The following is a 15440-nucleotide window of genomic DNA, read 5'->3' as shown; positions in this document are numbered from 1 at the left end:
AGAACTGCTTTTAATTTGGTCTTTCCCATGAGATCCATTATTTTTTTTTCTCTCTCTCTCCTGTCAGCCTGATGCTAAAGAAAAAGAGAGAACTGGCAGATGTGGTGTTTCTTCCTGAGTTTGTTTCCTAGGTAAAAGTGCATTAACTTCTATGCGCAAAGCAGTGCTTACAATAATTCTTTACCACCATTCACAATGTTCAAGAAACTTGGTTTATGCAGTGTCAGTGTAGAGAGATGAAGTATTTTACTTCCTGTCATTATACAATGCTAAGGCTTTTTGTACCATTTTCTAGGTCATTATACTAACTATTTTCAAATATTTCCAGCAAATAGGTTTTTTTAAAGAAAAAAAATGGTTTTTTTTTTTCCCCCTGGATTATTCTCATGGTTATGACAGTGTCTTATGCCTAACTTGTGGTCTAGCTATGTAGAGTTTACAGCCCCGTGTACTTTAGCGTGTTACGTGACTAACACACTTATAGCTTGGAACTACCATAGAGGGCCAGAAAGTTCATATGTCTCCGTGAATTTTGACTACTTAAATAACTTGTTCATAAATGCTATTTTAATAATACTGGCAAACATTTTTTTTTTTTTTGCAATTAGGTGTCAAAGACTAATGAGTCACTCACATGGGCTCCTTTTCGAACTAAAATGTTATTCAACATTAAGATCAAAGTCACATTGCATTTATATTTAAACTCTAACAAGTGGAAGATTTTTTTTTGCCATGAATTCACCCTGTCATGTGTTCTGTTCATTACAGTTATATAAGCTTCTTAATTTATTTGTCTTTGAGTTTGCTTCTCAAACAAGATGCGATTTTCATCAAGAAAGGTCAATGAGGGATATACGGAAGGAGGAGCAGTGTATACACATCGGATGAAATTCATTTGTAAAGTTGGGCGTGGCGGGCACTTGCCTTTAATCCCAGCACTTGGGAGGTAGAGATAGGAGGATCTCTATGAGTTTGAGGCCAGCCTAAGACATATTCCAGGTCAGCCTGGATTATTATAGCAAGACCCTATCTTGAAAAGCAAACAAAGAAACAAAAAAAGTCATTTATGTAAATGGCGTGCATACATAGCTTTATGAGTTTGAAGGAGTTTATGTGTTAATTTTAGGTGTATGACTTTCTCTACTTGTAGTCTCAGGTTTTTCTTAGTTGTAAAAGCAACTGCTTATTGTTCTAGGCTTTTCGGTGTGACGGGTAACTGTGCTGCCTGTAGTAAGCTCATCCCTGCCTTCGAGATGGTGATGCGGGCCAAGGATAATGTTTACCACCTCGACTGCTTTGCCTGTCAGCTTTGTAATCAGAGGTAAGCAGCTTTCAGTTTGTCCCCTCAAAAAAATAAATAAATAAATAACAAAACAAAACAAAAAAACCTCCTGCCACTCTCTGGACTGGTCATTGATTTAATAGGTGAAAATGATAGTGGTCTGCTTTGCTAAAGCACTCAATCTGAGCGCTTTTATTTTTCTGCAAACATTCCCTTAACACCAGAGAGAAGCCATGGAGGAGAAAGGGCTTAAGATAACCTTCAAAAGAATTTCTGCTCGTGGAAACACTTCTGTTAACTTTCAGAATTATTAGTCACCCTTCTCCTTACTGTTTTTCTGTCTTTTGACACAATGATTTAAAATATCTACTTCTCAAAACAGGGCATTGGCCGCAAGCGTTTTGCATCCATCTTATTTATTCTATCTATGCCCTCTCTATTGATTTCTTATCATAAATTTTAACTGTGTTCTGTATGTACTTTTAAAGGTGCCTCAAATCTCTTTGAAGAAGAGGCCAGGTACAGCTAATAATTAAACAGTAATCTGCACTGGAAAGAGTATCACCCAAGGAATCTGGAAGCGCACATTCTAGTCTAGTGAGTTATGTCACAAATTGGCTGTGTGATCTTAGGCCAACCACCTTAGCTCTCTAGACTCAGTTGTTGTTTTTACTTTCTGTCTTCTTTTCTTTCTTTTTTCTCATTTGTACCATAAGGGAGCTTAATTAGACTTTTAGAGCTTTTCAACTTAAAAGTATGATGATTCGAGCCCTTTTCTGCTCATTGAAATCATAGTTTTATTGCCACTAGGAACTATTGCACTATGGTCATCTATTTTATGTGTGTAACACAGGTAGTTTTAGAAAATGAAAAATGTACTTTTCAAAAACAAGCTTTTCAAAAAAAATGGTAAACTTGATGAACCTTAAGGTAAGTAGACTGAAAATATGTCCACATAGTATGTCATCAGTAAATATTAGTTTAAGCTCTCCATTGTTATAACTTTTTCCTGAAAAATCCTATCTATGCAGTCTGTTTGTGAGGTTGTAGAGAATAGTAAAAATTGGAAAAAAAAATGTAGTATGATAAGAATCGGATTCAAATTCCCAAGCCAGGAGCTCAGGAGATAGCTCGATCAGCGAAGCATTATCCATGCAAGAAGGAAGACCTGAATTCAGATCGCCAGCACCCGTGGGAAAGCTGGGTGTGGCAGTGAGGGCATATAATCCCAGCACTGGACAGAGGGACACAACCTGAAACTTGCTGGTACTTTATCTAGTCAAATGGGTGAGCTCTGCATTCAGTGAAAATTCCTGTCTCAAAAAGTAAGGTGGATGGGCTGGAGAAATGCCTTAGTGGTTAAGGCACTTGCCTACAAAGCCAAAGGACCCAGGTTCAATTCCCCAGGACCCATGTAAGCCAGATGCACAAGAGGGTGCATGCATTTGGAGTTTGGTTACAGTGGCTGGAGGCCCTGGCACACCCATTCTCTCCCTCTCTCTTCCCCTGCCTATTTCTCTCTCTCAAATAAGTAAAGAAAAATAAAAATGTTTAAAAAACTTATTTTAAAAAAGTAAGATGGAGAGTGACACAGAGACAAGCAGCATCAGCCTCTGACGTCAATAGGCACGCACACCTGCACATGTGTTCCCGTGTGACATGCATGAACAGGCACGCACATCTGCACATGTGTTCCCGTGTGACATACATGAACAGGCGTGCACATCTGCACATGTGTTCCCGTGTGACATACATGAACAGGCATGCACATCTGCACATGTGTTCCCGTGTGACATACATGAACAGGCACGCACACCTGCACATGTGTTCCCGTGTGATATACATGAACAGGCACACACACCTCACATGTGTTCCCGTGTGACATACATGAACAGACACGCACACCTCACATGTGTTCCCATGTGACATACATGAACAAGCACACAAACCTCACATGTGTTCCCATGTGACATACATGAACAGGCATGCACACATGCACTTACACACATATAGGCACATACACTAACACAACACACATATACACACAAAATAATTCCATCCCCAACATGTATTAGCAACGGCATGAGCTATGTGACCTCTGGGATGTTACACAATCTTTCTGAGTTTGGTCTCCATACCTACAAAGTAGAAAAAAGAAAAATATGCTAATACATGCCCTGCAAATTCTGAAAATTAAATAAAATAAATAATGCCAATCACAAGGGATTTAATAGACTTTCAAAAATTAGTCCTTTTACACTTATAATTTACTTTACTAGAGTATATCCCAGGAACTTGTATTTTTCTATTTTTCCCTTCTACAAAATGTATATCTTGATAATCTCTTGCTACATTTGCATGCTTAGAATGTGGCCCGATTCACCCTACAATGTCACCTTTACCTGGCACTCACTTAGAACTTATCTTACATCCTGATTCTTCCTAAAAAAAAAAATGCTTTGAGTCATAAGTCAGCCTAAAGTGCCATTTAGGCAAGACATAAATTGGTAAACACACATGTTGCCTGTGGTAAAAATATGAACATACAAACGCAAGTATGAATGCATCCAAAGACACATTTCCGTGTGTTTAAACCAGCATGTGTCTATATTTTAAAGGTATTCCCAAAACCAGTTTAGAATACTGTGGTACTTTTTACCAGGGTTCTGCTTAGAAACGTCCCCAGTCACAGAGGAAAACTTGAAGACAGGCTCACTGCTACTCCACATCACACCATCCAGAAGTAAAGTGTTGCATAGTTTAGTATATAGCTGATAATGTTTTTCTATGTCCATCTGACAACTATATATAACTTTACGCTATAACCACATCATTTGCAGATTTTAAAATACATAACAGAAAGTCTCAATAGCGGTGAGTGCTTGTAATCCCAGCACTGGGATATGAAGTCAGGAAGACTGTTAGCTAGAGGCCAGTCTAGGATGCTTGGTGAGACCCAAACTTATGAATGTTTGATATTTGGACTCTTATTTAATAGATAGCATGTGTTTTCTGGTTTTTACTTTCCCTTAAAATCTCCCCTAAAATATTTGAAACTACTTTGTGTTCAGTAATATGGTTGGAGCAATGTTCTATCATCTGATAGGTAGGCTGTCTCTTCCAAAGGTTTTGTACTGTCAGTAAAATATAGGCTTCTTAGGGAAATAGATTCTCACATCTGAGTCAGGATAAGTCCATAGGAGTATATTAATTAGGCAAAGAATACAAAAATCCAAAAGCTCATGCTAACAATTTATAAAATCCTATTCTGAAGAGTTGCAACAATTATTCTCATACCAGGGATATTAAAATTACTCCTGCTTTCAAGTTTTTCCTAACCCAGGGAATTATTATTTAAAAAGAAATCTTTGTCACCTTCAGAGATTAAAGATGTTAACTCATTATAATTTTCAACTGGTATTTATTTAATTACTTGTAGCCCTTTGGAATTTCTTCTTATAGGGAGCTATTTATGTCCTTTGTCCATTTTCCTATTAGGGCAGGCTTACATATTTTATCTCTGTTCTACACAGAAAATGAAAACATTATTCAAGTGCTAAACTCAGCCTAAATTCTATTATGATGCAAAGTAATTGTAGGTGGTTAATGCTATTTACAATTCATATATCAATTTTATTTCTTTGCTGAAATAAAAAAAAAAAGTTGCATTCACAATTAACTCAGTCTCCTCAGTGGTACTCAGTCAAGTAAGACAAACACTCCTAAATTTTGACTCTAAAACTGTTCACATTCTCATGGCTGCAAAATACCATCCCGGCGTCATTATTAAAGGACCTAACACATTTCTGTGCTCGCTTCATTTATTACACGCCATTATAGGACTGCAGACCCAGTGCTGGTTATGCACAATTAGCGCATGGTTATTGTCTTGCCACTCCAGCCCCTGCAAGACAAACTTCCTTAATGCAAGAAGTCAGCTCATCTTCATCAGTCAAGCAGAGCAGACATGTTTTGTTACCCTCAACACAGAATGTTTTCAAGATAGGGGTTTCTCCTTTCCCTTTGAAGCTTGCTTGAGAAATCCCTCCAGCCCAGCCACACCCCACCATAGCCAATGCATTCTTGCAGTGTCCAGTGAAACATCATGGAGAGAGATTTCTTACAAACAGTTTCCCTTACGAAAACTTTATGGAAATCTGAACTTTTGGAATTTTAGATGGCTGTGAATGTTACTCGGCAATCATCTTCTTTTATTTACAGTTTATTTTTTTACATGTGTGGGAGTGTATGCTACATGTATGTGTGTGAGTATAGGCTGTAGGTCAATATCACATGTCTTTTCCAGTCACTCTCCACGTATTATTTGAGACAAGTCTTCAGTGAATCTACAGCTAAGTAGTTCAGCTAGGCTAGCTAGACCCTGAGCCCCAGGAATGACCCTGTCAATCCCACTGATTTTTATATTTACTATGCATAGCATACATATATATTTGAGTGAAGAGGTCCCCAGGACCCACATAAAGCCAGATGCACAAAGTTGCACATGAATGGGGAGTTCATGTGCAGTGGCAGAAGGCCCTGGCCCATGCATGCTCACTCTCTATGTCTTCCTCTTTCCTTCTCTCTCTCTCTCTCTCTCTGTCTGTCTATCTCTGTGTGTATCTGTCACTCTCAAATGAATTAAAAATATGTTAGAAAGAAGGAAGTATAATTCCTGGCTATCGAGTAGCTTAACTCATTCATAATACTAGCCATATCAGTAAACTCTTACATGGTACTAACCACATGCCTGATGAAGTGCTTAGTGTATACATTAGCTAGCTCAATTAATATTCAAAATTGACGACACACAGTAATGTTTTTAGCCTCACAAGTCAATTGACATACCGAACATGTAACTACCTTGCCTAAGAAGACGACACGTTTTCGAAATGGTACACTCAGGATTTGATTCTTGCAAGTTGGATTTTACTGTCTGGACTCAGGTCAATTTTAAACAAAGAAATTTTTTTCCCAACTAAGGGTATGTTAATGTTAATAGATACTGTGGAGGTGATGTAAGGCTGCCCTTGAATAGTTTATACCGGGACTCAGAATATGAGCAGTGTTCCTCGGTACAGAATGGATTGAAAGGAGAGAGACAGGCAGGGACCATGGGGCTGTCAATGGGAAAGGGACAGGAAGTTTGTTCACACGTGTACCATGGCAGAGCAGACATGTAACTTGTGCCTCCTACTGAAAAGAGTTCAGTATAGAAAACCTCATCGCTTAGTAACTGGGACTGTTTACTAGCAAAGTAGAAACATTGGGAATGTATATTCTCTTAAAAATATTCTAAAAATAGGAATTCAGTATGCTTGGCCATCTAGACTCACCCTGGAAGATGTAGAATATGAGTGCACTCTTAATTTTAACATATGAAGGTTAGATAATTTAATAACTTAATTGGGCATCATTTAAAAATCCCTTAGCATTTTTAAAGGAGGATAAAACTAATTCAGTTGACTGTAGCATAGCAATTAGCACTAGATTACAAAGAAGATGGTGAGTTTATTTTCAGTTTTAGCCTGACTTTTGACTATATCTATGGCATCATCTAGCCACCACCACATTAAATTTTTTCCAACAAATGTTAAATTTCATAATGAGCTATTTATAGAATACTAGAAATTAGTTTTTGTTACAAAATCACAATTACAACTTATTTTGTTAAGAGTTTAGCCTGGCATGGTGGTATATGCCTTTAATCCCAGCACTTGGGAGGCAGAGATAGGAGGATCACCATGAGTTCAAGGTCACCCTGAGACTACATAGTTAATTCCAGGTCAGCCTGGACTAGAGTGAGACCTTGCCTTGAAAAAACAAACAAACAACAAAAAAAAAAAGTTTAATATCTGCATGGCTGTTTCCCTCTTCATGTCTACATGTGGGACATTGTTTAAAGATGCTGCTGGTCTTAGCTGCATTCCCATGATAATCTGCTCCTAACCATGGCTATCAATGTGGTGTGGTTTGAGTTATACATGTGAATGGGACACCCACCACCCATATCTTCCTAGTTCTTCTTGACCTTAATCCATCAATTTAAATGCATATTTTACCCAGTTGACAACATATTAGTAATGAAATATTTCAGGTCGGGATATTTTAGATAATTTTTATTTCATTTTCAGATTCTCTCCCCCTCCTCTCTCTGTTTCCTTCTGAACTAGGCAGTCTGCCTAGCATCTGAAGAGATAGGAGATGCATAGCATCTCATGGAATAGTATCCAGGCTTCTTGTTAAGTCATGCATGGGAGAAATAATGATATGCAAGCTTGTAGACCTGGATATGGTGGTGCACACTTGCAATGTCAGCACGCGGGAGGCTGAAAATGGAGGCTATTGGTAAATTTGCCAGTCTGGGTGATTTAATGACTTCCAGGCTAATGACTACGTTACAAGGACAGACCCTATCTCAAAAAGAAAGAAAAAAATACAAAAGCAAGAAAGAACGAAAGAACAAAAGGAAGGAAGGAAGGAAGGAAGGAAGGAAGGAAGGAAGGAAGGAAGGAAGGAAGGAAGGAAGGAAGGAAGGAGGGAGGGAAGGAAAGAAGGAAGGGAGGAAAGGCAGGCTGAGGAGATGGCTCAGCAGTTAAAGGCACATGTTTGCAAAGCCTGCTGGCCTGGGTTAGATTCCCCAGTACACATAAAGCCAAATGCACAGAGTGGTACAAGAATCTGGAGTTTGTTTGCAGCAGCAAGAGAAGAAGCCTGAACATGGTCATATTCTCTCTCTTTCTCTCAAATAGATAAATAAAATATTTTTTTAAAAAATCAGCAAAGCTTGTGTAACATTCAGGCTTCACTTCGTGTTCACGCCAGTAAAGGATTGGGTCAGAAATCCAGAGACCCACTTGTTTTCCTTCGTCACATGCATTCTGCCTAAGGAATGTTCCCCTTTGTGAAGTGCTACAGGGGCATCTCGGGTGTTTCTTCTTAAAAAATTTTAAAGGTTTATTATTATTATTTATTTGAGAGAGAGCAAGAGGCCGATTGGCAGACCATGGCCTCTAGCCACTGCAAGCAAATTCCAGATGCATGCACCACCTTGTGCATATGGCTTACATGGGTCCTGGGGAATCAAACCTGGATGCTTTGGCTTTGCAGGCAAGTGCCTTAACCACTGAGCCATCTCTCCAGCCCAGGTGTTTCTTCTGAAAAGGGCAATGGAAATACTAACTTTCTAGGTGGCCTAAAGTGAACACACCTGATCATGTTACACACACCTTCACATTAGCACATTTAGTACTTTTCTTAGAGGCAATTATCATATCTACATTCCAAAGGCAAAAGCTCACCTATTTCACTTCGACTCTTGTTACCAACTGATGTGCGGGTCAAGTAGGGTGAATAAAAGAAGCTGAAGCTTCGTCTCCAGTTCCGCCAGTCAAAGGCAGAATTTGGATCCTAATTTAAAAAAAAAAAAATACATTTATTTGTTCATTTGTTTATTCACTTTGAGAGCCAGGAGAGAACAGGAGAAAGAAATGGAATGGGCACACCAGGGCCTCCTGCCGCTGCAAAGAACTCCAGGTCTGGATTTATGTGGCTGCTGGAGCAACAAACCCAGACTCTCAGGCCTTGTATGCAAGCACCTGGAGCCACGGAGCCACCTCTCCAGCCCGGAGTCCTGTTTCTTGCATCTCGCCTTTTTGCCTTTCCTATGTTTCCCCTGAGAACTCCCCTAGCCCAGTGCTGTTTCTTTTATGCTCAGAGAACCGAGTTAGGTCAAAGGAAGCCTGCAGTGAGGTGAGGCGAGAGGACAAGGGGGTGCCACACGCCACTGTACAACCGTACCCCCACTTTTTGGATCCATGTTTTTTTTTTTTCTCACTACAATGCCCTTGATCTTATTCATTTACAAATCAAGTTACTGTAACTCTCAAAGACTCCAAAGATAAGAATTGCATTGCATGGCATGACATGATGATGTGACAGACACTCATGGTGTGATGCGATACCTAATAGCATTAGAAATTAAGAAAAAGATGGGCTGGAGAGATGGCTTAGTGGTTAAGGCATCTGCCTGCAAAGCCAAAGGGTCCCAGTTCAATTCTCCAGGACTCATGTAAGCCAAATGCACAAGGGGGCACATGCGTCTAGAGTTCGTTTGCAGTAGCTGGAGGCTGTGGCATGCCCATTCTCTCTCTCTCTCTTAAATAAATAAAGGTTTTAAAAAAAAAAATAGAAAATTGAAACAGCATGTCACGATAAGTTGGGTTTTAGCCAAAATAATTCAGTAGGGTCTTGGGAGATGGCTCAGTGATAAAGTGCTTGCTGTGCAAGTATGAATTCGGATCCCCAGCTCAGCCGGATGGGTGTGGTGCCCTTCCATAATCTCACCACTAGGTAAGCATAAACAGGTGATCCCTAGGGTAAACTGACCTGCTAGGCCAGCCCAGTTGACAAGCTCTGGGTTCAAGTGGGAGGCCGTTCCTTAGTATGACAAAGTAGTCAGCGATTGTGGGAAACAAACCTTGTTACCCTCTGGCCGCCACATCTGTGTACACACACGTGTGAGCACACCTACCCACGCGAGCACCCGTGTACATATAAACACACACATATACACGTGCACAAAAATGACCCTGTAACTCCTGGAAGACAGGAGTGCCTTATTTAGGAGTCTATTCAATCTGATGCAGTTTTTATTATTACCTCATTAGTTGAAATGACAGTAATATAACTTGTCCTGAACAGTCATGGAATAGGTTCTATTTGCTATTTTGTATAATCTCCCATAAAAGAGAAATGTCTAATTTGGCCCCAACAACAAGAGAAATAGTTTCACTGATTCACCATGCCTCAGTGCTAAGGTTATCTACAAACATTAGCTCATGCGAACATTGCTGGTTAAATGTAATATTTAGGGCATGCAGCCTGAAAGCAGTAGAAAAAGAAAACATACTTAAAGGTCCAAATGTATTTGTGCATTTTTGTCCAGTAGTTGCAACCACAAGCAAATCCAGGATTTCAGAATCAGTGCCTCTCCTGTTCTTTCAATCAACATTATCACGAGGCAGTAATCCTGGAAAGGGGGGGTGGGGAAGCGAATTCCACAAATAAACAGACCAATTTTCATTTAAGAGGAAAGCTAATTCTTTTCAATCTATGCTTTTTATTACACTATTTCCCCCCTCTATCTACTTAGCTATTATAAGGATAAATTTCCAAAGCTGCCCAGTTTGAAAATAAATAGGTTCACTGTTTGTCTAAGGTTCCAGTCTTTGCAAATGTAAATCAGTCCAACTGCTCCTCATTTAAACCTCCTGCTTCACAAAGCATTACAGGGTGGCTTTCACTGCACAACTGACTCCATCTACTAAGATTTCTGCCTGAACATCATTCGAAATTGACTATCTGATAAAGAGAGACCACTACCAAGGATCAGTGAGGTCAGCTCCTATAATTACAGAGAGTTTTACTTGGTCAACTACACCAAATAGCACTGTTTGAAGGTTAAATTGTTACAAATAAATACATACATACATATATATATATATATATATATATATATATATACACACACACACACACACACATATACAAATAGCACTGTTTGAAGGTTAAATTGTTACAATTAAATACATACATACACACACACACACACACACATACATATACATATACATATACATATACATATACATATACATATACATATACATATACATATACATATACATATATAGATCTCCTCAGATTGCATTCTTGTTAAATGTACTGGAAACAGTACAAGCATTTATTTCTGACCTTAATTGTGTCCAAAGTGTCACCCACTGGGAAATCACACAAAAAGAGCACTTATTACATTCACAGACTTTAAACAATGCTTAATAAAGTAAAAGGCATAATTAGCTACTGGGAACTAGTCTTGTTTACCACACTACTATTGAGAAGTTCATCCAGGTTATACTGTTTGGTTAGTTGAAAGGGTGCCAAGAACTGGCATCTACTGTTGCATAGTTGGTAGATTTGCCACAAGAACCATCACACAATCTCAGGTGCTTATTCTAAAGCAACTTTCCCCCCAAAATGGCCACTTCCAAATTACTAGGATTTAGTCACAATTTGACAATAGAGGAAAAGGAAGCCTTAGATCAAAAGCTTTGAAACTGGCAATTTCCCAAGCTTTTTGTTCATATTAATGTCTTTATGTTTTTATTAAGTGGATAAAAGACTAGCATGAAATCTTACAGAATCACAACAGAAAAGTATCACCCTCATTCTTTATTTAATTTTAATGAGCATATGCATAGATAAGTACTTTCTTCTCGCCAATGCGATAAAAGAAAGAGAAGGAAAGAATATAAATGTAGAAAGAAAATCACCAATGTGTGAAAAATGTTTCCCGAGGTAGTCCTACAATGTTTATATGTATAAACGTGGTTTTTTGAGTGTATGCCATTTCATTAAGTGAATTTAAAAGTTTAGTTTTGATAATGAAGACATCCTCCTAAACCAAGCTTTCAGATTTCATAAATTACCATAGGAAACTATTGTTTGGAAAATAAATATTCAAACTGATAGATCTGAATGCAATAGTGTTAACACACGTTATTTTTTTCATATTTGCAGATTTTGCGTTGGAGACAAATTTTTCTTAAAAAACAACATGATCCTTTGCCAGACAGACTACGAGGAAGGTTTAATGAAAGAAGGCTATGCGCCCCAGGTCCGCTGATCCATCAGCAGTGCTCCATTTACAACACAAAGCACTACATTCCTTTATCTTTTTTGCTCCACATGTATATAAGAATTGGCACACGAACCTACTGGATAGCTTAGTTATAGGAAAGCAGAATGGTTATATGGAATAAAAGGCGGACTGCATCTGTATGTAGTGAAATTGCCCCAGTTCAGAGTTGAATGTTTATTATTAAAGAAACAAAAAAGTAATGTACATATTGCTGGAATTTTTTTGCTTGCTATTTCGTTTTTGTGTCACTTGGCATGAGATGTTTATTTTGGACTATTGTACATAATGTATTGTAATATTTGAAGCACAAATGTAATACAGTTTTATTGTGTTACCATTTGTGTTTCGTTTGTTTCTTTGTATCGTTGCATTTAGTACAATCAGTGTTTAAACTTAATGTATATTTATGCTTTCTGTATCTACCAGCTATTTTAAATGAGCTGTAACTTTCTAGTGGAGAACTGAAGAGCCAATCTCTCTAAGGATACACAGATAGGTAAAGCAAATCTGTCAAAGTTAGAAATCCGAAGACAAACCCTGACACAAAACATCTTAGTGACGCCAGGATGATGGCCAGGATGGAGTCATCTGCCAGTGCTCTCATGAGGACCCCTATTTTCAAGGGGTTGAAGATCAGCTTTAAAAAAAAATACATGAAAATTTCATCTCAAAGCACTTTCATTTTATACCAACATGAAAAGTGCCATTTTTAGAAAACCTCTAAAGCTTAACAATATACTTTTAACATTTCTTATTGTGCTTTTTATCTACATAATAGCTTTATTTGACATTTTTTCAGCCACACCCCCTTATGTGAACTAGTGCCTTTGGGTATCATATGAAACTTTTTCCAAAGGGTTAATTAAACACACACACACACATACACACACACTACACACATACACACATAATAAAATATTAACACAATTATGAGACAATTTTAAATAACAAGTTTCTCACATGAATGTTGCCCAAACATTCTACAGGAGATGAAAACTTAGTATCATTGTGGTTTAATGAATTTATGGCACTGAACAGAGAGCTAAGTGTGAATCTACTCCAATCAGGATAGTGCACGCTGAAGCTATGATGGTTTCTGAGTCACAAAGTGACTTCCTACCAGCAACAGAATAATACTTTGGAACATTCTAGAAGAAGAGAAAGTGATTGATTAAAAACTGGGAACTCTTTGGTGGTTATATGTGTTCTAGTCTTGACTTGCCATTTATTTTAATGTTTAAAACACTTTAAATCTGGTATGTCCTACTTTCTCATCCCTTTAAATTATTTACCATCTCCCAACTCAGAATATATAACACTTTGGTTAAAATCTGTTATTCTTTTTTTTTTTCTTTGAAAGTGAATTTTTTGAGGGGGGAGTCCCTCCCTTTACTTAAATGATAGCTGATGAAGAAGAATGTTCTAGAAACAGTAATTGTGGGAAATGTTACTTACATTACAATTGAGGAAATAAAACCAAGGATATGGTCCTTATTCTGAAACACTCACACTTTATGCCTTTGCTTCTGGTCTTTGCTCTGGGTCAGCCTCTCACCAAATCTCCTCTTGCAGTCACTGTGGACCACATCTGCTCTACAGAAAGCTCAGCCCTGTGGGTCTTTTTGTTTCTTGAGCACTTGCATAGGAAACAGTATTTACCAATGCTATTTACATACGTTCTTTTTTTTTTTTATCCTGTCAGCATATGCATTACAGATGAAAATTAAATGTTATACCTGAATTTTGGCTTTTTTTTTTTGATTTGGGGCCCAAGATATTCAGCTGGAAATAATTCTAATGTGGACTTGAGTTGTTTCAAAACAAAACTTTATTATGAGCATGCATGAGAATCTATTGCCTCAAGGTCTTAAGAAAATGGTTCTGTGAAGAGTAGATGCTATGCATTGCAAAGGCTTCATGGTTAAGAGTATTCTAAGGGCCACCTCACCCAAAATGGAGATACGTTGAAGAAACAAAAGTCAAAACTAGCCATTTGAAGTCTGCAAAGCATTTTTTTTTCTTTTACCCATAGCAGTTTACATTCATTTCACGCAGAGGTAGAACCTACCTCGTGGGTGTAAACTTGTGTCAGTATGTTTTTCAATGTTTCTCAAATGATCTTGTTTTAGATTAAGATGGCTTTGGCATATCTTCTGTCCATATGTCCACCTACCTGTACGCTTCCCTGGGCTTCTTGAAGCTGTTCAATTACACCTTGTCAACCCCAAAACTAAACATGATTCCCATAACTTTTGCCCAATCCTTCAGGAATTAATTCCTATGTCTGTTAACAGTGAACAAGAATTTTGCTCACATGAGTGAAAGATTAAGGCCTTAATCTGTTCGGATAATTTTTAACCCCTAAGACATTGCGAGGGGAGACAACAAACTTGCAGTTTTAGGTTGTTCTCCAGCTGGTTGCCCACCTGTAGCCTCTTTGAACAGGGGTACAAAACTCATTGTCTTGAGAATTGAAAGGCCCTCAGTTGTGCTGAGCTCTCTGCTATGCAGTGTAGCCCTGAAGTCATGTCATCTGATCCTCCCGTGGGACAGCTGCCATGGAATTGGGATTGGTCAACAGTGAAGAAGCTCCTCCCAACAGGCACCTCTGCTTCCGAAGAGGGACCAGATGCACCGGTGTTGCTAAACTTAAAAGTTGACCTGTGTTTGTGATTTCACTTTCATCTGGCTTAATAAATATCTGCTGGTTTCTTTCACTCATTCTTTTTTTTATTAAGTTTCTGGATCCATGTTCTTAATAAAAGGGGTATTCCACTATTTGATTGCACTGAATTAGCAAGATAATCCTTAGGAAGAATCCATGAACAAAGGGGAAAAAAGGTGTGTGAGGGCATTTAGAAAAAAAGTACCTCAACTATTTTCTCCAATAATTATGGGAGGGATCTCTGTGCTAGGTAGTTCACTGCTGTTTCCTTTTGTAGGGGAAAGCATAAAATTGTGAAAAAGTAAGGTAGCGATTGCTGGATATAGTTTTGGTACACTTGTTTAAATTTTAAATGATCTCTCTGGAAGCAAGAGCATTAGTGTCATCAGGCTAAATTTCAAATATCCTATTTCCCACATAATGAATTTTTTAAAATTCTCAACTAAATCCTATGGTTTCTTTTTAAAAAGAATGCATTGTGCCTTAATTGAAACAGGGTGGTAGAAATTATATCTGCAGTAAAACATACTGTACACAAACAGTCTCATTTTAACTATCACTTTAGGCAAACTGCTCTCTGAATAGTCACTTAACAGTTTCATAGAAATGGTACAGGCCAAATATGTTTAGTGTTCACTTCAGTAAGTTGCAAAAACAATCAGCATGTTTATTGCAATAGACCATTAGCACAGAACACAATTTAAGCAAGAGCCTTTTGATCATTACTTTTTTCTTTAAAACACCATTATACATGTTTTATAAAACGTGATGTTAATGTAACTTAAGGGAAT

The 15440-nt window shown here is 38.1% G+C and overlaps 1 protein-coding gene across 8 annotated transcripts in view; it reads left to right on the top strand.

Moving 5' to 3' along the window:
* Lmo3 (LIM domain only 3) overlaps window positions 1–14701 on the top strand; it is a 68400-nt gene extending 53699 nt beyond the window's left edge. For all 8 annotated transcript variants that reach the window (XM_045139551.1, XM_045139545.1, XM_045139547.1 and 5 more), the window contains 2 exons: window positions 1196–1321; window positions 11864–14701. In XM_045139551.1, the coding sequence (XP_044995486.1) occupies window positions 1196–1321; window positions 11864–11969 (232 nt within the window). In that variant the 3' untranslated portion in view covers window positions 11970–14701. The remainder of the gene's footprint in view (window positions 1–1195; window positions 1322–11863) is intronic.
* Window positions 14702–15440: the final 739 nt, after the last annotated feature.

The sequence above is a fragment of the Jaculus jaculus genome, chromosome 22 (assembly GCF_020740685.1).
Source record: "Jaculus jaculus isolate mJacJac1 chromosome 22, mJacJac1.mat.Y.cur, whole genome shotgun sequence".
NCBI lineage: Eukaryota > Metazoa > Chordata > Mammalia > Rodentia > Dipodidae > Jaculus > Jaculus jaculus.
The sequence above is the reverse complement of the archived record's forward strand: the minus strand, read 5'-3'. Positions and strand labels throughout refer to the sequence as shown.